Genomic DNA, 26,437 nt, shown 5'->3' on the forward strand with positions numbered 1-26,437 from the left:
ATATAGTCCCCTGTGCAGCTAGAGCATTAATGACTTGAAGTTAAAAAAGAACTGAATCTTAAAACCAGGAAGATGTGCGTCAATGTACCACTGGCAGGTGTCAAAGTTGGTTCCATCTGCTGGGGACCTGTCATACTACTTGTTAAATACATTATTTTGAATAAGATCCTTCTTACAGCCTTCTTATAAAATAGCTTTGCCAAGATGCAGTATCTGTTTTTATGTATTCTTCTAACAGCTTCGGCTAACTTTCACAGCTTACCTGGATTTTTTGAATGATTTCAGAAATCATTTTGTGGCTTTTTTGGCCACCTGCCTTTGAGACCTTAAGATAATTTGTTTGCTTCCTGCTTTTCCAAGGAGTAAGCCTTTGTGTTTGAGTTACAGTGTATATTCTAACCACTTGCATTTTTCTTTGTAACCTGTTTCTCAGGTGCTTTGCTCTGCATATTTAATAACCTTTATAGTATTTTGCCTAGATTACTTAAGCAACGGTTGCCTTCCACAACTCAGAATTGGAGCTGTTCATTCATTTAAGTGGTCTTTCTCTAATCTTTGATCTTCCATTGTTTCTCTTAAGTACAGGGCCTATTCAAATAATCTGCAAACAGTAATTTAAGTTATTGCTTTCACATTGATTTTCCTTTGACAACTGGTAACCATTTCTTTTTGTCATAAATTTAAATAAGTGACCATGTGTCCAATATCAGGTTTTTATTTTGCTTGGATAGTTTTCTCTTATCATTTCATTAGCATTCTCTTTAGTGGCAAAAGAAAGTCTTTTAAAGGTGTATTTAAAATATTAATAGAATTTCGATATGCCTTTGCCTAAAAGAGAAAATTTTATTGAAGAAAAAGGTGCTATTATTTTTTTAAAATTCCTAGACACCTTTTAAAAGAGACCCAGACCATCTAAGTTATTCCATGAAAAGCCTTTCCACATTCCAAGAAAGCTGAGTGATTTTTGAGTGTTTAGTATTTGCTCTAGCGGCATATTTTAGGTTAAATCTAGCCCGTGGTGTTTTTACACACTATTCCTACACTTTACAGCACTTTGGGGCACATTGATTTATAGAACTTGGAACTGAATTTTAATAATCAGGGTTTTACAGTTATGGTTTAGCTATTTTTGCAGCATTACTAGCCATCCTTTCATTTATTTTTTACTGAAGATGTGGTTGAAGCATAATCCCAAACTATAATGTTTCATTCATGGAATGATTTTACATTAGAGTTTCTAAAATAGAAAAGTTTTGGTAAAGGAGGCTTGTATGTCTTCCACAGACAGATAATTGATGATTAATTTTATGATAATACATTAGTATTAGTCTTCTATTTATTTGATGGCAGTCCACATTTCCCTTAGGTTATTTTGAAACCAATACTTTATTGGTCTGAATGCTTTTAAAAATTTTCCTTTGCCTTAGTGGTAGCAACACATAGAGATTTTTTTAAAAACTTTAAGAAACAATGTATGAATATGCATATTATACATGAATTAAATATTGCTTTGATAAGACAAATACTTAGATGGTCATAATAGTTAATAGCCCAGTGACACCTAATATTCAGTATATGTTTTTATATTGAATGTGTGTAATTTTAGAGTAGATGGTATACAAGGATTCATGACTCTTACGTTTGTTTTGTTGTGTTTTTTTAATCAAGTCTAGACTGTCTAAAATGTCCTAATTCTTCTAGTTCAGGCAACAACCGAGGAGAAAACAAAATCTAGACTAGTATGCTCGCTTGTGCTATCATGAATATATATGGAACAGAGGAAAATATGAGTAACGTGTTATTATATAGCAATCTAGTTTGAAGTGTGTCTTTTCTTTTACTTGGAAATAAGTGTGTTGGATTCACAACACTTGAAATAAAGGGCAGTACAAAGTGATGGCTAAAGAATAGCTGTACCTGTCAGAGAAATTAAGAATTTCTCCTTGTAAATTAATATCCCTACATATATGGTTTCATCATTATCAACTTGCCCAAAGTTGAATATAACACAAAAGTCTAAATTCTTTGGCTTTAAATGCTTTAAAGGTTCTCTGTTATTTATTCACAAATAAAGCAAATGTAAGCCAGAAGTAGTGAATTATGTCAATATTTCCCAGCACCTTAAACTCCAGATTCACTGCAGAAGGTCTGTAGTTCAGTAGGCAGCTTGAATGATGGAGGATTTGCTTGTGTCTGTATTATTTCACAGTTGATTTGTGAAGATACTTTTGACATCAGTGTTTCCTGTTATCAAAAAAACAACATTGAAATTTATTATGGAGGGTGAGACTTCCCATGTTTAATCACTAATATTGTTCCTAAAGTACCAAGAAGGCCCAAAATGTAATCAAAAGAAAACTATGTTATACTTATTTCACTGACAAAGTTTGATGGAAAAAATGCCAGTATTAAATAGGCTGTTTGAATGATGAAAATATGCAATTTCATGAATGATAGAGCTTTCAGTAATGTTTGACCCAGATAACACTGTGTTCAGTGTTTGATCAAAACAGTGTTTTTCGTTTCTGCCTTTGACTCTGATTAGCTATTTTTGCAGCATTACTAGCCATCCTTTCATTTATTTTTTACTGAAGATGTGGTTGAAGCATAATCCCAAACTATAATGTTTCATTCATGGAATGATTTTACATCAGAGTTTCTAAAATAGAAAGTTTTGGTAAAGGAGGTCTGTATGTCCAGAAAATTGATGATTAAATTTATGATAATACATTAGTATTAGTCTTCTATTTTTTTGATGGCAGTCCACATTTCCCTTAGGTTATTTTGAAACCAATACTTTATTGGTCTGCATGCTTTTAAAAAAATATTTTCCTTTGCCTTAGTGGTAGCAACACATAGAGATATTTTAAAAAACTTTAAGAAACAATGTATGAATATGCATATTATACATGAATTAAATATTGCTTTGACAAGACAAATACTTAGATGGTCATAATAGTTAATAGCCCACTGACACCTAATATTCATTATACTTTTTATATTGAATGTGTGTAATTTTAGAGTAGATGGTATACAAGGATTCATGACTCTTACGTTTGTTTTGTTGTGTTTTTTTAATCAAGTCTAGACTGTCTAAAATGTCCTAATTCTTCTAGTTCAGGCAACAACCGAGGAGAAAACAAAATCTAGACTAGTATGCTCGCTTGTGCTATCATGAATATATATGGAACAGAGGAAAATATGAGTAACGTGTTATTATATAGCAATCTAGTTTGAAGTGTGTCTTTTCTTTTACTTGGAAATAAGTGTGTTGGATTCACAACACTTGAAATAAAGGGCAGTACAAAGTGATGGCTAAAGAATAGCTGTACCTGTCAGAGAAATTAAGAATTTCTCCTTGTAAATTAAAGTTATGGCTTAGCTATTTTTGCAGCATTACTAGCCATCCTTTCATTTATTTTTTACTGAAGATGTGGTTGAAGCATAATCCCAAACTATAACTATATAATGTTTCATTCATGGAATGATTTTACATTAGAGTTTCTAAAATAGAAAAGTTTTGGTAAAGGAGGCTTGTATGTCTTCCACAGACAGATAATTGATGATTAATTTTATGATAATACATTAGTATTAGTCTTCTATTTATTTGATGGCAGTCCACATTTCCCTTAGGTTATTTTGAAACCAATACTTTATTGGTCTGAATGCTTTTAAAAATTTTCCTTTGCCTTAGTGGTAGCAACACATAGAGATTTTTTTAAAAACTTTAAGAAACAATGTATGAATATGCATATTATACATGAATTAAATATTGCTTTGATAAGACAAATACTTAGATGGTCATAATAGTTAATAGCCCAGTGACACCTAATATTCAGTATATGTTTTTATATTGAATGTGTGTAATTTTAGAGTAGATGGTATACAAGGACTAATGACTCTTACGTTTGTTTGTTTTTAATCAAGTCTAGACTGTCTAAAATGTCCTAATTCTTCTAGTGCAGGCAACAACCGAGGAGAAAATAAAATCTAGACTAGTATGCCCTCTTGTGCTATCATGAATATATTTCGAACAGAGGAAAATATGAGTTACATGTTATTATATAGCAATCTAGTTTGAAGTGTGTCTTTTCTTTTACTTGGAAATAAGTGTGTTGGATTCACAACACTTGAAATAAAGGGCAGTACAAAGTGATGGCTAAAGAATAGCTGTATCTGTCAGAGAAATGAAGAATTTCTCCTTGTAAATTAATATCCCTACATGTATGGTTTCATCATTATCAACTTGCTCAAAGTTGAATATAACACAAAAGTCTAAATTCTTTGGCTTTAAATGCTTTAAAGGTTCTCTGTTATTTATTCACAAATAAAGCAAATGTAAGCCAGAAGTAGTGAATTATGTCAATATTTCCCAGCACCTTAAACTCCAGATTCACTGCAGAAGGTCTGTAGTTCAGTAGGCAGCTTGAATGATGGAGGATTTGCTTGTGTCTGTATTATTTCACAGTTGATTTGTGAAGATACTTTTGACATCAGTGTTTCCTGTTATCAAAAAAACAACATTGAAATTTATTATGGAGGGTGAGACTTCCCATGTTTAATCACTAATATTGTTCCTAAAGTACCAAGAAGGCCCAAAATGTAATCAAAAGAAAACTATGTTATACTTATTTCACTGACAAAGTTTGATGGAAAAAATGCCAGTATTAAATAGGCTGTTTGAATGATGAAAATATGCAATTTCATGAATGATAGAGCTTTCAGTAATGTTTGACCCAGATAACACTGTGTTCAGTGTTTGATCAAAACAGTGTTTTTCGTTTCTGCCTTTGACTCTGATAGCGGAAGCCTCTCCTACGGTCCGAGGGCTGTGACCATTTGCACATCCCGTTCTCTTCCAAGACTGTCTGAGCTCACACTGTATACCTGTAACCACTGATGCAGCCCCCACGTCTGGGCTGGACCATGGCTACAGAGGAAGGACTGATGTAGCAAAAATAGAATTAATAAGTAAAGAAGTGCCCCTGGGACTCTTCGGGCACTCGCTCTCCTTGTCTGCCTCCCAGCGTGTTGCAGAGCAGCACCTGGCTGTCATGGGCAGGGGAAGAGGCAGCGGTAGGCAATAAGTAGGAATCCTGGTTGCATTGGTAGGAAAATGGTGAGGTGCAGATACTGTTTGAAAGGACAGTGATGGTTCCCTTGCATGCCTGATGCACTGAACCATGTCTGCTTGCTTCATCAGCTTGCCCGACAGAAGGTGGAAAATGTCTTGGGAAAAATTACTCAGAGTAAAAGTAAACTGGCCTATGAAAAGGGAAAACTCCAGGTATGAGGTTTTATTTTCTGAATTTTGTTGTCTAACCTTTTAATGTTATTTGTCAGTCTAAATATTGATGAATTTTGAGAGTACCTAGTCTGTCATTTACTAATTACATAACTTTGGATCAGCCTTCGAACCTCCCTAATTTTATTACTGCATTAAAATCTAAGTGACTTCTATTTACGTACCTATACTGTAATGTTAAAACCTTCAATCTCGAAGCCAAAGGCCATTCTGTGAAGCTTTATTATAATTGTTTAATGCAAGGTCATTTACTGAGAATGTAGAGAGCCTGTGTTCTCTCTTTGCTGAATTTTGTCTAACTTTCCTAAAGAGAAATAACCCTGGAAATTGGTCCTCTGAGGCACCAGAATAGATGAGTGAATGGGATGATACCACTCTTCCTTTGCAAAGGTTTTGTTTGTTTTGTTTTAATAAAGTTTTTATTGAACTATAACATATATACAGAAAAGTACACAGGTCACTGCCTAGTAAATTTTCACAAAGTAAAGCTACTCATGCGATCAGCACTCAGATCAGGAAATAGAACATTCCAGAACTCATGGTATAGCCTTTCCCAGTCACTATTTCCAAGAAAGGTAATTCCCATCCTCACTTCTGACACCTCAGATTAATGGTTTCTGTACTTGAACTTTAAATAATAATACAGTGTATATATTTTTGTATCTTGTTTCTTTCACCCAACACTGTAATTGAGAGCTTCATCTATGTTGTTTGTTGTAATTCTTTGGCTTAAATTGCTGCTTGGTATTTTATTATATAAATACTAGAGGCCTGGTGCATGAAATTCATGCACTGGGGGGGTCCCTCAGCCCAGCCTGCACCCTCTCACAGTCCAAGAGCCCTCGGGGGATGTCTGACTAATGCTTAGGTCCGCTCCTAAGCCGTCAGTCGGACATCCTTAGTGCTGCCAAGGAGGTGGGAGAGGCTCCCACCACCGCCGCTGCGCTCGCCAGCCATGAGCCCGGCTTCTGGCTGAGTGGTGCTCCCCCTGTGGGAGTGCACTGACCACCAGGGGGCAGCTCCTGTATTGAGAGTCTGCCCCCTGGTGGTCAATGCGTGTCACAGCAACCGGTTGTTCAGTTAACTGGTTGTAATGGTCGCTTAGGCTTTTATATATATAGATTCGCTTTAAAAAAGGGAAAAAATCTGTGCTATGCTGAAATTATCACAATTTCTTGAATGTATTTTCACACTTTGGCAGTTCAGGTTGTTTTTACTTTGAAGCTCATTTCAAACTGTGAAAGGGTTAACATTGTAGGTATGTCCTGCTTCATTTCAAATGTACCATATGTAGTGAAGAAAAAAAAAACTAGAAAATGCATTGATTGCGTTAGTTTAAATACTTGCCTTACAAAGCGTATCCAAATAAGACTTCCTTTCCATCTCCCTTAGCTGTCTCAGAGTTTCCCTAGTGTTGTATTGAGTGCCTGCATCCATCTCCGTCTGTGTATTTGGGCACTGGAAACAGTGTGCGGATGTGACCTTGCCCGAGTGTCTGCTGGTCCTGTGCTGGCTGCTGCGCTGGCCGTGGGAGCTGCGTGGGTAGTCATGGCAGAAACACCCGAGATCTGGGCCGCGGGATGCATTTACTTCTGTGTCCTTTCCCATTCGAATGTCCTGAGTTAGAAATCCTACCGAATAAGAAATTCAGTGTAAAAACTCAGGACTCTCGATAAGAACATGTTATCTGACAAGCATGTCAGCACTGTGCTGAGTGCCCGGGGGGAGGCAGGGCAGATCCCCTGAGGAGCGCTGTGGCATGAGGATAGTCCGTGTTGTGCTGGGAGAGAGGCACGTCGGAAAGTCCTCAGTGACGCAGCCACTTCCCATTGGGCTCATAGGTTGACGCTTGCTTGTGTTTCAAATGAGAGTAACAGCTGCATCCCCGCCTCCCTTCAGAGGCAGCATTTCCATTCTGAACCGTAAGTGGGAACCATGATGACTTTTTACTGGTGGCACGTGCTTTTCTCCTGTGCGCTGTGGGAAAGGCGACCGAACGGCCACCAGGAGGGAAGGAAGGACCCTGCTGATGGCTCAAGACACAACGTGCTCTCATGCAGCTCTCACGCAGCCTTTCAAAAAACACTGCAAGCACGCAGAGCTCAGCAGCTCTTCAAATGTCCAGAGCTCCAGCCAAGGGTGCTTGCCCCCCCGGTAGGAAACAAGAAGATACCACAAGAGAAACAAGTTTTTTAAATTAAAACTTGGGGTGAAATTTTTCCTGATTTAAGAATAGGCTCAGCAATGTTAGTTGTTGATTTGTATGAGAAAGTTGGGAATAAGAGGAAGAAAATGTAGAAAAACATAATTTGGAGATGTCTGAGTAAATATTAATGCTAATCATTTTCCCCAAGTGATCAAAATCTTTAAAGGCAAAGATGTGAGTGGTCACTTTTATGAGTTAGTTCTAAAACACAATTCAGCATATAATTCCATTTATTCAATTTTTGTAATTCTGCTAGTGAAAACACAGACTGTCTCCTTGCATGTTGACAATTCTAATGATCCATATTTTAAAAGAAGTTTGAATGCCAGATACCACAGTTCCTTTAAAATTGAAAGTTATTACCTACAAAGTCTCACTGTTATAGTCATGAGTCATGTTAATTTGGAATTTCCATAAGCAGTAGAAGCCGAATGAATTATCTCTGTACATAAAAACGGATTTAGCTTATTTTAGCTGATGAAGTCGCTACGTATTTCAGTTGAAAGAACTTTTTGCATTATTAGAAAAACTTAGGATTGCTTTTTACAGGTTTTAGGGATTCTCTAAATTTGTTTTGAAACTCATGAAATCTTTTTTTCCCTTTTGGAGTATATAACTATATATACAGTATCTTATTATTGACGAGGCTTATTTTTATTATTCTTTGGCCTTTTCCCTAGATAAAAGTGAAACAGCTGGAAGAGCAGCTACATTCTTTCACTGAAACCTGCTCACAGAATGACCATCTGCGCAAGTTGAACAAGGCTCTGGAGGGCAAATACACTCAGGTGTGATTGGCAGCTACAACAGATGGCTGTTGAGCGGTTTTAACTCATTTTTAAGAGATGGATGCCTTTTTCCCACCTGACCAAACAGTGCCAGAAAGATGAATATTCTCACTTAACTCAGTTCAACAAGCATTTTTTAAACACACAGTATGTACAAGGTTCTGCTAAGCCATCGAGGCATTCACAAAATGCCTGAAGCTCGCTTACGCTCTAATTTGAGGCTTAGAAATGTGCTCAATAAACTATTATAGAATAGAAAGCAGGACTTTCAGAAACAAAGTAGCTTGTATTTTGAGCATTCATAGGAAACACATTACGATGGAGCTTTCTAACTTTTGGCGACAAGTCTCTGGTTTTTGAATTCTAGGCAACAAGACACACCTGCAATCAGCTGCTTACTTAAAGAGGTGTTAGTAAAGCAGGTGCTTACTTGTCAGCATGGTGACTGTTGAGATTGATAACATTTTTAATTGATTTTTTTTTTCGATGGAGCTTAACTTTTGGCGACAAGTCTCTGGTTTTTGAATTCTAGGCAACAAGACACACCTGCAATCAGCTGCTTACTTAAAGAGGTGTTAGTAAAGCAGGTGCTTACTTGTCAGCATGGTGACTGTTGAGATTGATAACATTTTTAATTGATTTTTTTTTTAGAGAGGAAGGGAGAGAGAGAGAAATAGAATTAAACCCACAACCTAGGTATATGCCCTGAGTGGGAGTCGAACCAACAACCTTTTGGCGTAAGGACAGTGCTCCAACCAACTGAGCCACCCAACTAGGGTGAGATTGATGATAACATTTTAACCAATGAATAGAGAAAGTTAGACAAGTAAGATATATAAAATATTTTGCGAGGAAAATAATCCAGGAATGTGTAACTCAGGGGTCCTCAAACTACGGCCCGCGGGCCACATGCAAATACAAATATTGTATTTGTTCTCGTTTTGTTTTTTTACTTCAAAATAAGATATGTGCAGTGTGCATAGGAATTTGTTCATAGTTTAGTCATGGCAGAAACACCCGAGATCTGGGCCGCGGGATGCATTTACTTCTGTGTCCTTTCCCATTCGAATGTCCTGAGTTAGAAATCTTACCGAATAAGAAATTCAGTGTAAAAACTCAGGACTCTCGATAAGAACATGTTATCTGACAAGCGTGTCAGCATTGTGCTGAGTGCCCGGGGGGAGGCAGGGCAGATCCCCTGAGGAGCGCTGTGGCGTGAGGATAGTCCGTGTTGTGCTGGGAGAGAGGCATGTCGGAAAGTCCTCAGTGACGCAGCCACTTCCCATTGGGCTCATAGGTTGACGCTTGCTTGTGTTTCAAATGAGAGTAACAGCTGCATCCCCGCCTCCCTTCAGAGGCAGCATTTCCATTCTGAACCGTAAGTGGGAACCATGATGACTTTTTACTGGTGGCACGTGCTTTTCTCCTGTGCGCTGTGGGAAAGGCGACCGAACGGCCACCAGGAGGGAAGGAAGGACCCTGCTGATGGCTCAAGACACAACGTGCTCTCATGCAGCTCTCACGCAGCCTTTCAAAAAACACTGCAAGCACGCAGAGCTCAGCAGCTCTTCAAATGTCCAGAGCTCCAGCCAAGGGTGCTTGCCCCCCCGGTAGGAAACAAGAAGATACCACGAGAGAAACAAGTTTTTTAAATTAAAACTTGGGGTGAAATTTTTCCTGATTTAAGAATAGGCTCAGCAATGTTAGTTGTTGATTTGTATGAGAGAGTTGGGAATAAGAGGAAGAAAATGTAGAAAAACATAATTTGGAGATGTCTGAGTAAATATTAATGCTAATCATTTTCCCCAAGTGATCAAAATCTTTAAAGGCAAAGATGTGAGTGGTCACTTTTATGAGTTAGTTCTAAAACACAATTCAGCATATAATTCCATTTATTCAATTTTTGTAATTCTGCCAGTGAAAACACAGACTGTCTCCTCGCATGTTGACAATTCTAATGATCCATATTTTAAAAGAAGTTTGAATGCCAGATACCACAGTTCCTTTAAAATTGAAAGTTATTACCTACAAAGTCTCACTGTTATAGTCATGAGTCATGTTAATTTGGAATTTCCATAAGCAGTAGAAGCCGAATGAATTATCTCTGTACATAAAAACGGATTTAGCTTATTTTAGCTGATGAAGTCGCTACGTATTTTAGTTGAAATAACTTTTTGCATTATTAGAAAAACTTAGGATTGCTTTTTACAGGTTTTAGGGATTCTCTAAATTTGTTTTGAAACTCATGAAATCTTTTTTTCCCTTTTGGAGTATATAACTATATATACAGTATCTTATTATTGACGAGGCTTATTTTTATTATTCTTTGGCCTTTTCCCTAGATAAAAGTGAAACAGCTGGAAGAGCAGCTACATTCTTTCACTGAAACCTGCTCACAGAATGACCATCTGCGCAAGTTGAACAAGGCTCTGGAGGGCAAATACACTCAGGTGTGATTGGCAGCTACAACAGATGGCTGTTGAGCGGTTTTAACTCATTTTTAAGAGATGGATGCCTTTTTCCCACCTGACCAAACAGTGCCAGAAAGATGAATATTCTCACTTAACTCAGTTCAACAAGCATTTTTTAAACACACAGTATGTACAAGGTTCTGCTAAGCCATCGAGGCATTCACAAAATGCCTGAAGCTCGCTTACGCTCTAATTTGAGGCTTAGAAATGTGCTCAATAAACTATTATAGAATAGAAAGCAGGACTTTCAGAAACAAAGTAGCTTTTATTTTGAGCATTCATAGGAAACACATTATGATGGAGCTTTCTAACTTTTGGCGACAAGTCTCTGGTTTTTGAATTCTAGGCAACAAGACACACCTGCAATCAGCTGCTTACTTAAAGAGGTGTTAGTAAAGCAGGTGCTTACTTGTCAGCATGGTGACTGTTGAGATTGATAACATTTTTAATTGATTTTTTTTTAGAGAGGAAGGGAGAGAGAGAGAATTAGAATTAAACCCACAACCTAGGTATATGCCCTGAGTGGGAGTCGAACCAACAACCTTTTGGCGTAAGGACAGTGCTCCAACCAACTGAGCCACCCAACTAGGGTGAGATTGATGATAACATTTTAACCAATGAATAGAGAAAGTTAGACAAGTAAGATATATAAAATATTTTGCGAGGAAAATAATCCAGGAATGTGTAACTCAGGGGTCCTCAAACTACGGCCCGCGGGCCACATGCAAATACAAATATTGTATTTGTTCTCGTTTTGTTTTTTTACTTCAAAATAAGATATGTGCAGTGTGCATAGGAATTTGTTCATAGTTCTTTTTTAAACTATAGTCCGGCCCTCCAACGGTCTGAGGGACAGTGAACTGGCCCCCTGTTTAAAAAGTTTGAGGACCCCTGGTGTAACTGAAAGGAAGTGATTCATTTCAATAATTTACAAATTTACCGTGTATATTGTTTTTAAAAACACCTCTGCCCCTCTCCAGCAGCATGTGTACTTTCGGTAGCTGTAGCATTTGTGGATGTGCCTTCAGTAACCAAGGAAGTGGAATGTGTCTCCAGATGGAACCCTGTCAGGGTTCTAACCATCTGGCTGTTGGTCCAGGGCCTCGTTAGAGGTGCTCTCCCTCAGGGATTTGATGAAGGGCTGCTCCTTGGCTGGGACAGACTCTCGGTGGGGTGTCTTCATTCTGAAAGCACGGAACACTTTTCACATTATACTTCCCGTCACGGCTTGGCTTAGAACGTTGTTGTTCCTCCTAGCAAAGGGGACACTCTTTGAAAAATAACTACATTTAGTTGAGTTTAGTTTAGTTTATTGTTTTTAATTGGTGATGCCACCAAGAAGAAGGAAATCTCCGGAGAGGCCTGCGTCTTCGAAATTTCTTGAGAGCTGTAGACCCAGCATAAAGGAAAGAACCGCGTCCGTGGGTCTGCCCAGTGTTGTTCCCAACTCCACACGCCATGTGTCCTTTGCACCTGCCCTGGCTTCTGTGAGATCTCAGGACATTGGGGACTCTCGAATCTCTCTAAAGACTCTTTTGAATGCTATTAAAACCATGGAGGGAAGACTGGAAGGTAAAATAGACATTCTTGCTTCAAGACCATTTAAACCTTATGAGGCATCGTATTTTCTTAAACGGGATTCGGTAAGTAAAGACCATAAATGAAATCATTAGGAAATTTGAGATTTATATAACAACATGAGGCCCGGTGCACAGATTTGTGCATGGGGGGGTATGCAGAGGGCATCCCTCAGATTGGCCTGCACCCTCTCACAATCCGAGACCCCTCGGGGGATATCTGGCTGCCCATTTAGGCCTGCGGGGATTGGGCCTAAACTAGCAGTCGGATATCCTCTGAGGGATGTAGCAGTGTGCCAAGTGGCAGATGGTCAGGGAGGAGCCCGAGCCGGGTCAGGCGCCACGCCCCTCATGCTCATCCTGGCCTGCTGTGCCTGCCACCACCGCTCGGTAGCGCTGCCACGGAGTCAGGAGAGACTCCTGCCACCACAACTGCGCTTGCCAGCTGTGAGCCCGGCTTCTAGCTGAGTGGTGCTCCCCCTGTGGGAGCACACTGACCATCAGGGGGCAACTCCTGCATTGAGCATCTGCCCCCTGGTGGTCAGTGTGTGTTATAGTGACTGGTCCACTGGTCATTCGTTCATAACAGTTGCTTAGGCTTTTATATAGATAGATGAAGAATAGTAGTAACAATCCAGAAAGATAATGTTTGAAGGTCTGAGTAACAGGAAATTAGGTGCTTCACAAATAGGGGATACTGATGATACAAATAGAAACCATTCTGTCTCTCACATAATTATTGTTTTGGGACATAGAAAATATCAGATTTTGCTTAACAATAACCATTGACATTTCTAAAATCTTATTTTGATTTATTTTTTAATTTAAAATATCTACCTAATCTTAAATGTTCGAATTAAGTTGTTTGGTTAAAGCCTGATTTTAAAATAGAAATACATGAATAAAAGCCCTAAGAACTTGAATGTCAGAAAATATTTTCCAAAAAAACTTTTTAGAGCATCCATCTTTGCTTGATACTTAAACCATGAGTTACTACCACACCCCTACTTGCATGTCTAAAAGGGGAAAACTGATGAGACCAGGTGTTAGTGAGGATGTGGAGCAGCAGGGCTTCTCATACGCCGCCAAAGGGAATGTAAAATGGTGCAGCCACTTTGGAAAATAATTTGGAAGTTTCTTTAAAAATGAAACATAACTACTACCATATGACCCAGCCATTCTACTCCTAAGTATCTACCAAAGACAAATAAAAACATTGTCTACACAAAGACTTGTCCACAGTTGTTCACAGCGCCTCTATCTGTAATTTCTGGAAGCTGGGAACCACTCGCAGGTCCAGCAGGTGGACGGGTACTACCTGTGGGACAGCCGTACGGCAGAGGATGGGCAGCAGCAGAAAGCCATGGACTCTGGGTACATGTGGAAGCTTTGCCCCATTTCACATGTGACCTCATAGTCTCAGCTCCTTTATCCCGTATTCTGCACTTTCATGGTGATGGTCATATAGTAGGTTTGCTCGTTTATTCACACACATTTATTTTCGCTTTGGAGTTTTCTTTAAAGGGAAAAACGGCTAATAAAAAAGCTGATTTTATTTATAATAGTAAGTAAGCACGTTTAATTGACACTTTAGGTTTGGTTTCTAAGTTGCTGTGTCTCGCTCTAATGCCGGTTTATTGTGCTGTGGGAAAGTGATGCGTGGTCCTCGTTCTCCTAAGGTGAAGTCCATCCTTGAAAAGAACGAAGAGGAGCTCTCGCAGGTGGTGAAGTGTCGCGATGCGGCACTGAAGGAGAGCCAGAAGCTGAAAGGGGACCTGGAGGCCCTGCAGGACAAGGAGAGCAAGAAGGTGGGGTCCTTCCGGAAGTGGCGCTGGAGGAGGGCTGTGCATCTCACAGGCACACGCTTCCCTCCGGGTCTTGTTACTTTAGGAGGAAACAGTGAGGACTGATCAGAGGAGGATTTTGTTTTAAGAAAACTTTAGAAGCACTTTAAAATGTTTTCCTTAAAAATGCATACTTTCACTCCCAATATTTTTCAACTTCCCGTCTTAATCAAAAGAAAAAGTCCTAATTTTTTCTGTTGGAGCACATCTGATCTTGGTAATAGCCTGCCTCCTTTGCTTTATTAATATGATACTCACTGCTACCATTTCTTGTTAAATTGTCACTAACTGCTCCCTGCTTAGGCGGGGTGTGCTTAGTGGAAACAGGTCACATCCCAGACGTCTCCTTGGCCGCAGGGCTGGATGGTGCCTCTCGCGGAGGGCTGTGGGCTGCAGCATCTTCCAGCCCCCTCCACTTCCTCATGGTCTTTCGTCCTGAGAGAACTCTTACCAGGGCCCGAGCGGGCCAGCCAGGTTATTGGTCCCATGTCTCTAGTTAATGTCTGCTGTGTGCGACGTGCCAGTGGTCGGGGGCACTTCAGAGCTCTCCGTGCGTCCATAGGATCTGAGGCCCAGTTTTCTTTTTCTCAAAATCACAATAACTTAGGAAACAAAGTAAGAATAAAATGTAAAATGTACTTTAATTATTCCTCTCAGCATTCTACCGAGCCTGGTTCCCATACTCCTTTCCTGGAAGTAATGGGACTCAGCAGAAAGAATCAACCATCTTTCCCGGCTTCATTTCCTATTAGATGGGGAACTTTCAGCGGCAGCTGGCAGAAGCGAAAGAAGACAACTGCAAAGTGACAGTCATGCTGGAGAACGTGCTGGCTTCGCACAGCAAGATGCAAGGCGCTCTGGAAAAAGTGCAGATTGAGCTCGGGCGGAGGGACTCGGAGATCGCAGGCCTCAAGAAAGAAAGGTACCGAGATGCTTTGCTGTCTTTGTGCTTGTCCTTTCCTGCTGCTCTGCAGTGAGGAGCAGTGAGAAGTCAGGACACCAGTCAGTTACAGCTTTCCCCTTGCAGACACTGGTGATGGTGAAAAGAACTAGTTTAAAGTTAGGGGAAGTCTGGAATTCAAAACCAACATGATTTCCAGAATTTCAAAATGCTTATATTTTTGTAGTGATATAAAATTGTAGAAATTCATGTGATCTATTACATTTTACCCTTGCTGTTTTCTACACCTTTAAACTTGTGCTTGGATCTACAGAATTGTAATTGTCAAGATAATTGAAGCTAAGTGCCTACTTTAGTTTGGATTAATTATCCATTTATTAGTGTCCCATTTAAAGATTAACAATTATTTTATATGAATCATTCTGAGAACTACTTCTAGCCATGTTTTATTAGTAAACTCCTTTGAATGTTTCAAATATTACATAAAAGTTTCCCTTTTAGGTTAATGAGCAAATGGTCTGTGTTTAGTAAGGCGTTTGCAATACGTTATAATGTGTATATTGGCGGTATATGTTGCCTCTATGTTATGAGAGGACAAGTGAGTTTTATAGTCTGCATTACGCTCATCTTTATTTTTTTACATATTATGAATGTGTCTTCAGCACTTACTGGTAAAAAGAAATTCAAGGGGATGGTAATAAAAATAGTTTACCATTCACAGTAAAATTCTAGGTACCTGGTGTATTTAGAAGCAGAAATCTCAACATCAAGACAATTCATGTACAAGTGATAGTATGAATATATTCATTCACTGGTACAAAACTGTATGTAATTTATATATTATATATATGTTATAAAATTACCAGCCTGTAAGTTAATTATTGACATGTGTTGAGAGCTTAATGCAGCAATTTTCAACCTTTTTCACTTCATGTCAAATGCAATCTAATTACTAAAATTATGCAGTACACCAAAATATATATTTTTTGCCAATCTCACAAAAAAGTAGGGATAATTTTGATTCATTTACATAAGAAAGCTATTATATTGCTTGTTGTCATTTTTTTATTGGCAGTCTAAGGGAAAAGAGGTCAGTGCCCCTGGCTAAATAGGCAGGTATTGCATGTCTTAAAATTCTTGTGGTGCAAAAAAAATTTTTTTAAATAAATAAAAAATTTAAAAAAAAAAAGAAAAAATTCTTGTGTCACATCGGTTGAAAATTGCCAGCTTAATGTGTCCAGCCAGACCTGTCCCATAAGCAGGGCAAGTTTTTCATCTGTAGGAGCCTTCATTTCCTCCCGGAAGCTGAGGCTCCTCATTGGCGCCTGCCAGCTCCCCGATACCCTGGTCACCGTAGCCTGCTCGTGTGCTCCGAGCTGCTGGGAGAAGTCGCCTGTGACCAGGGTGTCGCTAGGGTGGCTCTTCTCTCTCGTCACTGCCGGTGCTTCCATTGCCAGGGCGCTCAACCAGCAGAGGGTGCAGAAGCTGGAGGCGGAAGTGGACCAGTGGCAGGCCCGCATGCTGGTGGTGGACGCCCAGCACAACAGTGAGGTAGAGGCAGCGGGTGGGAATGATCACCTTGACGGGTGGTTTCCCTGGGATCTTTCTGTTTTGGAAAAATGGAGTTAAACAGTCAGGTAAATGTCCCTTCCATTCAGGTCTGAGTTTTGGACAGTGACATGTTCACAAATAGGAAGTGGGCCTGCAGTCTTACGGGAATCCTTTATTGGGAAACCAGGACCCAAATGATGCCGAGTTCTTTCTGCCTTATATGGTTCACTTTCTTTCCATTTACCAGCGTAAATGAATGCAGAAGTTAAAGGGCGTGGAGAATAACTTTACCCTCCAGCAGAAGTAGCTGAGCCCTCGCCGGCTTGGTTCATGGATAGAGCATCGGCCCACAGAAGGAATCATCATGGGTTCAGTTCCAGACAAGGGCACATACCCAGTTGCAGGCTCCATCCCCAGCCCTGGTCAGGGAGGCAATCAATCGATGCCTGTCTCTCACCTTGATGTTTCTCTCTCTGTCTCTCTCCCTCCCTTCCTCTCTCTCTAAAAATCAATGGAAATATATCCTCCGGTGAGGATTAACAAATGGAAAAAGGAGCTAGAGTGATTCCACTACTACAAGACACATCCTCACGTGTGTTCTCCCAGGTGTGTGCACACCTGCAAATGTATCTACATATACGCACGTGTATAAAGTACACATGGATGTTTCATACAAATAAGCTTTTCCTGGATGATATACAGGAACAGTTGCTAGGTCTCTTCTCTACAGGCAGTGAGACCAGAAGGTGACAGGATCAGGAAGGGTAATTTAACGACTTTAAACTTAGGATAAAGCTCTTTAGTGACCAGCACCCTTCCCGTTGCCTCCTAAGCGTCCCCGAAGCAATGTCCATTGTAAGTTCTCACGTATTCCAGGCACCTGGAATCTGCTGCTGATTCCAACAGTGATTGTTTCAGCGGCACTTGATGTAGGGCAGGGAGTGGCTGTGCGGTGTCGTGGGCGGTTTGCATGTTACAGGGGAATGAAAACCCGCTCCTCTTCCAGGTGGAGCCCCTGCAGAAGGCTCTGGATGTAGCGAGAGAAGACAACAGGAAGCTGGCGATGAGCCTGGAGCAAGCGCTCCAGACAAACAACCACCTGCAAGCAAAGCTGGACCACATCCAAGACAGACTGGAATGCAAAGAACTGGAGCGACAGGATTTGGAAACCTGCAAGTAAGGGCAGTGCAGTCACAGCGACCGAGGGGCGTGCCCGGGAGAGCAGGCGGCTCACTCACATGTTCACACCCGTCCTGCCTGAGCCGCACAGCTGAGCAGCAGCCTTCCCATTGCCTCCTAGCTGCCCGGGTCGCTCATGTCCAGCTCTGCCCTCGACGGGTATCGAGCTGCTTCTCCACACAGAGATGAAGCCAAAATGGCACGGATACTGGTTAGAGGGCCCCTTGCATGTCTCTGCCAACCCTTTTCTAACGAAAGCGTATGTGTCCTTCAGAGCGTGACGGAAAAGGAGCGACAGGAGCCGGAGGGGTGCTCCCGGCCGGGAGTGGGGTCTGTCCAGGCAGATGGGAATCAGTGTCCTCCGTTTCGGCCCGAGGTGGTTAGGTCAGGCCCATCGTGTTCAGGCCAAGCCACTCGGGTTTTGTCTTAAACCAGTGGTTCTCAACCTTGGCTGCACATTAGAATCACCTGGGAATCTTTTTAAAAATCCTGATTTCTGGGCCTCATCCTCTGGAAATTCTGTTTCTTTGTTATGGGGTGGGGCCACAACACTTTACAATTTTTAATTATAAACCTGTGTTTTCTATCAAAATTACTTCTTGCGTGAATTTTGGGACACCCTTTAGATCTGCATTCCTTTCAGCTCGTGAGCATGTGGGCGTAGGCGACGGGTCTGAGCCACAGCAGGGAAGGCCCTTTTCATATTGCATAAGTGTTATATTGGGGATGTTGTTTGTTGGTTAAAACAAGTGTGTGTCTCATGCTTTTGGCGGGGCCTCTTTATGCGGAAGGACTGTCTGCCTCAGGTAAGGCGTTCTTTCCCTCTTTAATGAGCTCAGGTCACTGAGACTCACTCCCCTCCTGCACTGAATTCTAACGGTGATTTCTCCTCTGTCCTTTTCAAAACAGAGAGCGCATAACTGAGGAATCTAAGGTGGAGGCAGAGCTGCACGCTGAGCACATAGAAGCTCTGAGAAAGCAGTTTCAGACCGAGAGAGACAACGCCAAGAAAGCGAACCAGCGGGAGGTGGCCGAGGTACGGGCCAGGGCTGAGCCGTTCCTCCCGGGCCACGGGCGGGCCTTGAGGGGCGCAGCTCTTCTTCGGCTCTTTTAATCCCCTTGACGTCAGGCTGTCCCTGTGCTGTTTGTAAACTGACACAAAACCAGTTTATATCAGTCTCTGCCAGCGAAGGGAGCTGGATGGGCCTTTCTCCACCAGCGAGTGCCAGCTGAGGGAGGGGAGTAAGGACGCTGCCCCCAGGGCCCACAGCCACCGTCTCCGTCCACTCCCTCCTCAGGGCACATGGAGACGCAGGGAATCATGGCCCGTGCTCACGGACCCTGTTTAGTTGTGATTGCCACTCCTACATGAGACAAATGGGAAACATCAGAGGCCTCTCCCGGTGGCTAGAGGCTGTGCGTACTAGTAAGTCTGAAGGATTTGACGTTAGGGAAGGTCGGTTACAGGCTGCCTGTGAGACAAGGGACGCTGGATTGAGACCAGCAGAGCTGACAGGTGCCGAGTGTAAGAGGGCGAGCAAAGCTTGGTGACACGTGAGCAGATGAGAAGGACATGTCTCTCTCAGTCCGAGCAGAGACTGGGAAACGTCTGAGAAAGCGGCGTACACGGCCCGTGGTGGCCTGACCACCAGAACGCTGGATGTGTCCAGGAGTGGAGCACAGGGTGGCGGCCTGAGCACAATTCTGGGAAGGTGGTCTGAGCGCTGGGAAGCAGGCAGGAAGGAAGAGAAGCTGGAGACAGAGGCGTAAGAGACTAGAGCAGTTACTCTGGGCTCTAGATGGTTAGGGCCAAGCAGAGTAGCTCTGTGGAAACAGCAGTTAAGTAAAAAAGCCACTTTCACAGAGAAATCAGACAGACACTGCGTGTTGTATCCTGAGCAAAGGGGAGGGAGGAATTAAAATAATTCTAAGACTTGATTGGGGTAGTTGGTCTGTATTTTGCCAAATTCGGTGCACTGAGTAATTGCATTTTACTGAGGCCATTCACGAAATCGATTTCAACTATTTATACAGCGCTCTGTAAATTGCAAAGCACTGTATAAATAATAAATGTTATAAAAAGAAAATTGTGTGGAAAATAAAAAGGTGCACTGACATTAAAGGCACCTTAGTCAGAGATCGTTGTTCAGAATACGTCGGTCCTTTTAACCAGGATGGTGAACGTGGGAGACGGGGCGGACATGGAGAGACCCGGGGAGCCGTTAGCCGGGGGCGGGCTGGGGCACTGCTCACCGTCCTAGCTCTGCCTCCTGTTAGCTGTGATCCACGTACTGTCCGTGCACATGCTAACTCAGAGTCAGTTTCCCTGATCACTGCCCAGGTTTGTGGTGAGGGTTAAACTGGAAATACATGGGAAGTCCTCGTCACGGTGCCTGGACACAGGAAGTGCTAAGGGCAGATGTTCGCTCACCCAGCGGTAGACAGGGCTGTGATGGATGTTGCAGGAAAGTCTGACAGGTGGTTGCTTGGGGGCAGTAAAAGGTCAACATTGAGGCGTAGAGTTGGGATCTGAAGACAGGAGCTCGTGCAGAGAGGAAAGGTGCAAGTAACGACTTCCCCGCCAGCCACCGGGACGGCCCGGCCCAGCTTCTCCCCCCTCAGATGCCTCTTCTTCCTGCACGTCCCGGGCACTGACTTAAGGGCACGTGAGGTGGGGGGGAATCTAAAATAATTAAGTAATTTTAACAGTTCACCAGGCACAGTAAAAAGGTTGAGTTTATTGGAATGAAAATCGATGTGGATCGGGGCATCCAGTCTAGCAGACGAGAAGCTCCAAGGAGCGCGTGAAAGGACTTTCCAGGCGGAAGGGAGCGGGAACCAGGAAGGTAGAGGCAGAAAGCGGTCGGTTCCTGCGAGGTCACTTCTGTTGGGGCCGGCAGGCGTCGGGTGGATTACAGGCCTAACTGGTGTCGGCCAGGTGGTTCCTGCGTTAGGCCCCACCTTCTGGCAGAGCCAAAACTGGAACTACGTCGTGGTGAGGTGACGGCTTAGCAGACGGGACTCCATTTGGGGCCTGTTGACTGTTGAACAGTTCCCTCCTCTGATCAGACCCAGGCCTGACGGAGAGAGGTCTCCTGTTTAGGGCTGCTCCCCGCTGCAGCCTGGAGTTCTCGCAGCCTGTTGCAAAGCCCATGGGTGACGCTCACAAGTCCGGATGTCTTTCTGCCGAATCTCTGTGGCACTCATAGTCGTGACTTCGGGTTCGCGTTATCTAAGTTAGTCATTCTCCCCTTCCTTGCTGATGTCCTCGTCTCGGGGACGTGTGCTCGGTGGTGAGCAGCTGTGGCCGTGCGTGTGAGCTCGGAGGGACTCCAGTGCCAGGGGGACTGCTGGGGCTGACAAGCAGGTGGTCCCCGGTGTCGGGGCGCGTCCGTGATCCTCGGGACCCAAGCCAGGGAGCATCGCTAAGTCAGAGAGAGACCCTCTTGGAGGAGTCGCTTTCTCCGGCCAGCTGGTTGTGCAGCGATCTGTTGCTGAGCCGCGACTTCCCCAGAAGTGTCCATCCGAATGCAGCAATGGTGTTGGTCACAGCACAGCTTCCGGTTGTCTGTCTAAAAGGTAGTCAAGGGCTGTCCTACAGTCAAGAACAACCTTCACGGAGAGCCTGGGGACTTTAGCTGGAGTGCTGTTCTAGCAGCAGGTTCTGCTGTATCTGATCACAGCCTCCTCTGCCCTCGTTCCTGGTCAGCATAGGGATCTGCCGGTGGACGCTCGCTTTGGATCATGGATGGCTCCAGAGAAGTCCCCTTTGAGTCTGGGGCTCAGACCCGAAGGGTGGCCTCCACGGAGACCAGTACGATTAACGGTCTGTAGACCACGCAGGTGGTTTATTCTGGGTACCTTTGCCCTGTGTCCTTTGGTACAGAACCTGAGGCGAGGTTCCCCAGGTTCAGATTTTTGACGTGGGGTTTGGAAATGACCCCCTGCCCCTGTGGTTAGGAGTCTGACACAATAGAGAGGGCTGAGTGTGTTCCAGTGAAGGAGGATGTATGCAGAGCTGCAGGGTCACGTCCACGCTGTGGCACGTCCACAGGTGTCGGGGGGTTGGGGTGCCCACTGGGCAGGGGCCTGTCTCCGGGCCGGGGCAAGGCAAAAAGCGGACAGTCCTAAAGACCTGATGTCGTAGAAGTAGGAAAGGGATGGTCAGAGGAGGAGGCGTGGGAGGAGAAGGTCTTGCTCTGGGGAGCAAGCAGGGTACCTCAATGTCAGCTCCTAGGCAGCTTGATTTTGAGATCCCCAGTGTGTGTCAACACAGGACCAGGGTCAGGGGAGCCCTTTGGCTGTGACACATGCACCGGGGTCCTGGCCATCATGTGACCTGGTCGTGACCCCTGAGCAGTGCCTGTGGCCAGGCCTGCGTGCCTTCTGTGCTTTGTCTTGTTGAGCTGCTGTATTGTCCTGTGAGGGCGGCTGTCACACACGTTTCCAGTGATGAGCCTGAGGCTTCCGGAAGTTAATTACCCAGAATCGCTTGGCGAGTCAGTGGTGAGCTGATCCTTGAACGCAGGTCTGACCCCAAAGCCGTGCTCTTAAAAGGGCCAATGTTGAACTTGCATTTAAATGGTTTATCTGTTCTAAGGAAGACTGTGTTCTTTAAATCACTTAGCATGTTCCTCCACTGACCTACTTCATCAGACGCTGTTATTTAAAAGGCAGGTTCCAAGAGAACACAGTGTAGGGAGGAAGGTGAGCATCCGCCTCTTACTAAACGGAGGTAAGGATGTCACGTCCCTGCATTCACAGCTGAAGAAAGCCCTGGATGACGCCAACTGCAGGTCCGTGGAGGTGTCGCGCACCAACCGGGAGCTGCGGCAGAAGCTCATGGAGCTGGAGAAGCTGCTGGCCGGCAGCAAGGAGAAGATCAAGAACCAGAAGGCCCAGCTCAAGCTCCACTTGTCGGCCAAGGCGAATGCTGCTCAGAACGTGGAGAGGATGAAGGTTGTAGGAGAAACTGTCTCCCTCCTTCCTTGGTCTCTGTGACGAACGACCTGGGAGGGCGGCTTCAGAGCACTCCCAGCCCCGTGTCCCGAGTTACAGCTGGACCGGGTGGGCAGGTTGCCCTGGGGGACCGTCTCTTCCCGCCACGATCCTGCTGTGTGCATGTCTGGTTTCTGTAGCTGCCAGGGTCACGTTCCAGCTCCCACCGTCCCTTCACGGGGACGGGATAGGGCTCTGCTGGGCGGGGCCGTGGGCGGGAGGAGAGCCCAGGAGGCCTGGGGACTGAACTCACGTGGGATTCTTTCTGTCCTGTCGGCAAAGAGCCAGCCATCCACTGACCTCTGTGCTATCTCTGTTTCCTTTCAGCAAATAGAAACGGAACTGAGGCAAATGGAGCTGATTAAGGACCAGTACCAGAAGAAGAACTACGAGCAGGTAGATGATTTCTAGACTCTGTTTACCCTTCACATCAAACCCCAAACTTGGGCCCAACCGCCTGCCTGTCTGTGCCCCCAGTCGTTGAGCATCCAGAGATTTGTGTCTGAGATGACGAACCTGCAGAAGGAGATGCAGCTGCTGGCCAAGAGCCAGTACGAGACCTCAGCGCGGAACAAGCAGCAGGAGCTGCGCCTGGAGGCGGAGCGGAAACTGAGGCAGGAGCTGGAGCGCCGGTGCAAGGTAGGAGGTCAGACTCAGCCCAGGGTTATCAGCTGCGCACGGCCGAGCCCCAGCGTCAGAACACCGGGTTTCCTAGATCCCGCAGGAGAGAGGCCGACCGGGGCTCATCTTCACTGAGTCCCAGGGTCACGGTGTCTAGGAAAAGCCTGGGCTTCAGCTACGGCACATGCTCCCGTTTCCAACTGAATAAAAATGACAGTCGCCTTTTCAGTGACTAAAGCTCTCCTGTGCAAAGGGCTAGGCACGCAGGAAGGTTTCTGAGCTGAAGGCCATGGTTGGCGGGGACGTGGCGCCGTGGCCCCTCCCTGTGGCCCGCTGATTCCAAGGCGGGAGCTTTTGGTTGATACGGTCCATCGGGACTTTGTAAAAATCTTTGTGTCCCGTTTTCAGGAATTGGAGGAAACGGTGAGACACCTGAAGAAATGTAAAGAGGTGACGGAGAGTAAACTGAAAGAAGCCAGTGTGGAATCAGAACAGGTAAGCAGGGCCCAGACACAGCCACCTCACAACACACCTTGAGTCAGCGTAGCCCTTCCTCACCCTACGTGAGGCGCACGGCAGGCAGGAGCGGAAACCGCTTTTAGATTCAGATGCTGGGTCCTGAGGAGACTAGAGCGCTGAGGTCCAAGTCCCTCCCCTAGCGAGAAGGGAGGCCGGCAGGTGCGGGCTGAATGCATCGCTGTGCCGCGTGAACTGACGAGGGGGAGCTGGTTCAGTCTCTACCAGGAGGTGGAAAGCAGGCCTCCTAGCTCGTGACCTGCTTTCTCTGTTCTAATATCTCCAGTTGGCTTTGGGAGGGATTTAAAGTCATACATTTTAGAGCTGGAAAGGATCTTTGAAATCATGAGTCTCCCACCTCCGCCCCTCTTTCCAGATGAGAGAACAGATTCTTAAGCTTAAGGTATCACATGATGTTGCTTTCAGTTGGCCACGGTTTCCCCTTTTATAGCGTTAACTTAGATGGAATAAGAAAGAGACTGTGGCCTGTGACACACCTGAGCAAATGCCAGCTGGGACCCCAGGGCCCAGGAGGTTGCCTCCGCTGCGAGCTCCCCAGTGTCCGCCAGGTTAAGCCCATGCTGTTAGTGATAGACGGCTCCGAGTAAGTTTCACTCCATGTTAGCTGCCTTCTCGTTCGCCATGCAGGAGGAGACAGGATGCACAATGCCATTCCAAGCATCTTTCTTCCACTCCTGGTAGAAGTGCTGGCGAAAGGTGGGGTTCGGTTTGCTTTGGGGGGTGGGAGTGTCAGTATCACCAGGCTGCACGCAGACCTGGAAAATGCCTTAGCTTTGTGGCTTTCTCAGCGTTCATACGAGGGAGCTCTCTTTCCTGTACCCACTCGACCTGGCAGCACAGGACAAGGCCGCCCGCTGCTGAGGACCTGCTCCACGCAGGCGCCAGGCAGGGAGTGGAAGGGAACGAGCCAGAGCCTGCTCTCACGCACGTGCCTTCCCAGGCAAGAGAGACGGCCGCTCAGAGCTCAGCATCAGAAACGAAATGCTGCCCACGAAGCAGCCAAAGGGGGCACAGTCCTTTCACTCTTTACTCTAGAGGAGGTTCCGCACCCGTTCTGAAGCAGCCTTCTTGTAAAATACACCTCTTTTGGCTCTGCCTTCAAATTACCAAAGTGCCCCAGCTACTCAGAAAAGTGCCAGGCATCTGTAAGCACTCAGCGAGCCTTTGTCAATAAGTGAATACTGGTTCCAGCTCATCTTCAGAGACAGACCATCCGAGGGACTGTTTGCTCTGACAAAGACAATGTGGATGTGTGTGCTTCTGAGCTCAAGTCTAAGCTATTTATGAGAAAGGAAATAAAAAAATGCTACGTACAGTAAGCTGGTCCCATTTCCTTGTAATTCATTCTGTTACTTTCAGAAAGCACAACAGAAAATCAGGCTTTACAGTTTAGGGACTTTGGGAGAACTATTTAGTCTTAAAAAATAAAAGTCTAAATTTCAAAACATGGCTTGACATTTTAATCTTGAGCGCCATCTTGTCCTATCATTCTTCTCTCCCAGCTTCTGCCTTGCCTTCGTCCACAGGCAGGAGCCCTAGGCAGGGCGTGAAAGCCGCAGGCCCACCTTCGCTCTCTCCTCCACTTTGAAAGTGACCCTCCCACCTAGAGAAGGTGTGCGATGCACACAGGTGCCAGGACCCTCCATCAGCATTGGGGTCTCTTAGTGCCTAGGTGAAAGGTCTCCTGAACTTATACACAAAGAACGTCTGTTGTTGTCACTTTAACAGTAACATTCATGTGTTCAGATAACAGCTAACCTGGAAGAGGCTCACCGCTGGTTTAAGTGCAGGTTCGACGGCCTACAGCTTGAGCTGACGAAAAACCGGCTGCAGAGGCTCCCCCAGGAGAGCAGGTGCTGGGAAGAGGTGGGCATCTCGGCGCGGCTGCCTCAGCAGTCCTTAGAGCTCTCAGCACAGTCTCGTCATCAGCTCCTCTCTCTCTCTCTCTCTCATCTGTGGCTTTCTCTAAACCACCGCAGGAAAAGCAGTGAGCTAAGCTTTCCCTAGAAGTCCCACCTCCCCAACTGTCCCAGTTAGCACCACCTTGAAGAATGAATACCCAGAGCAGGCCCAGGCCCAGGCCGCCTGAGTGTGAGCAGTGCCGGGTGTGGTTTCTTCCCTCCAGGACCAAGAACAGAGGCACGACGCCATCTCCACCCAGTCTATCCTGCACCGGTGGGAGAATAAACAGAACCTCAGGCTGATGCCCAAGAAGTACCATCCTGAGCTGGAGAGGAAGTGACGCCCCTGACCGCGGAGGAGCTGCACCCACAGCCGTGCCGGGACCTGAGCCAGCGCCGGGCTGGCCTGCTGCCACCGCCCCGGACACGACGTCCACGGGGCTGAAGATTTGGACCTGAGTTTATCCCTTTATGAACTCTGATGATCAATACAAAACACCCATCTTTTTCTTTCCCCGTTTTCCACCCAATAAAGTTATATTAATTTGTGTATGATAA

At 44.7% G+C, this 26,437-nt stretch overlaps 1 protein-coding gene across 1 annotated transcript in view; it reads left to right on the forward strand.

Annotated features, from left to right (window-relative positions):
• The window catches only part of CCDC150 (coiled-coil domain containing 150), a 47,190-nt gene extending 20,753 nt beyond the window's left edge, over positions 1-26,437 (forward strand). Inside the window, exons 14-26 of the mRNA XM_014545564.1 lie at positions 5,204-5,287; positions 8,192-8,299; positions 14,027-14,155; positions 14,944-15,113; positions 16,550-16,643; positions 17,650-17,819; positions 18,732-18,858; positions 22,587-22,781; positions 23,148-23,216; positions 23,298-23,459; positions 23,850-23,936; positions 25,725-25,844; positions 26,104-26,437. Coding sequence (XP_014401050.1) covers positions 5,204-5,287; positions 8,192-8,299; positions 14,027-14,155; positions 14,944-15,113; positions 16,550-16,643; positions 17,650-17,819; positions 18,732-18,858; positions 22,587-22,781; positions 23,148-23,216; positions 23,298-23,459; positions 23,850-23,936; positions 25,725-25,844; positions 26,104-26,220 — 1,632 coding nt within the window. The 3' untranslated portion in view covers positions 26,221-26,437. The remainder of the gene's footprint in view (positions 1-5,203; positions 5,288-8,191; positions 8,300-14,026; positions 14,156-14,943; positions 15,114-16,549; positions 16,644-17,649; positions 17,820-18,731; positions 18,859-22,586; positions 22,782-23,147; positions 23,217-23,297; positions 23,460-23,849; positions 23,937-25,724; positions 25,845-26,103) is intronic.

This window comes from Myotis brandtii, unplaced genomic scaffold (assembly GCF_000412655.1).
Source record: "Myotis brandtii unplaced genomic scaffold, ASM41265v1 scaffold412, whole genome shotgun sequence".
NCBI classification, from domain to species: domain Eukaryota; kingdom Metazoa; phylum Chordata; class Mammalia; order Chiroptera; family Vespertilionidae; genus Myotis; species Myotis brandtii.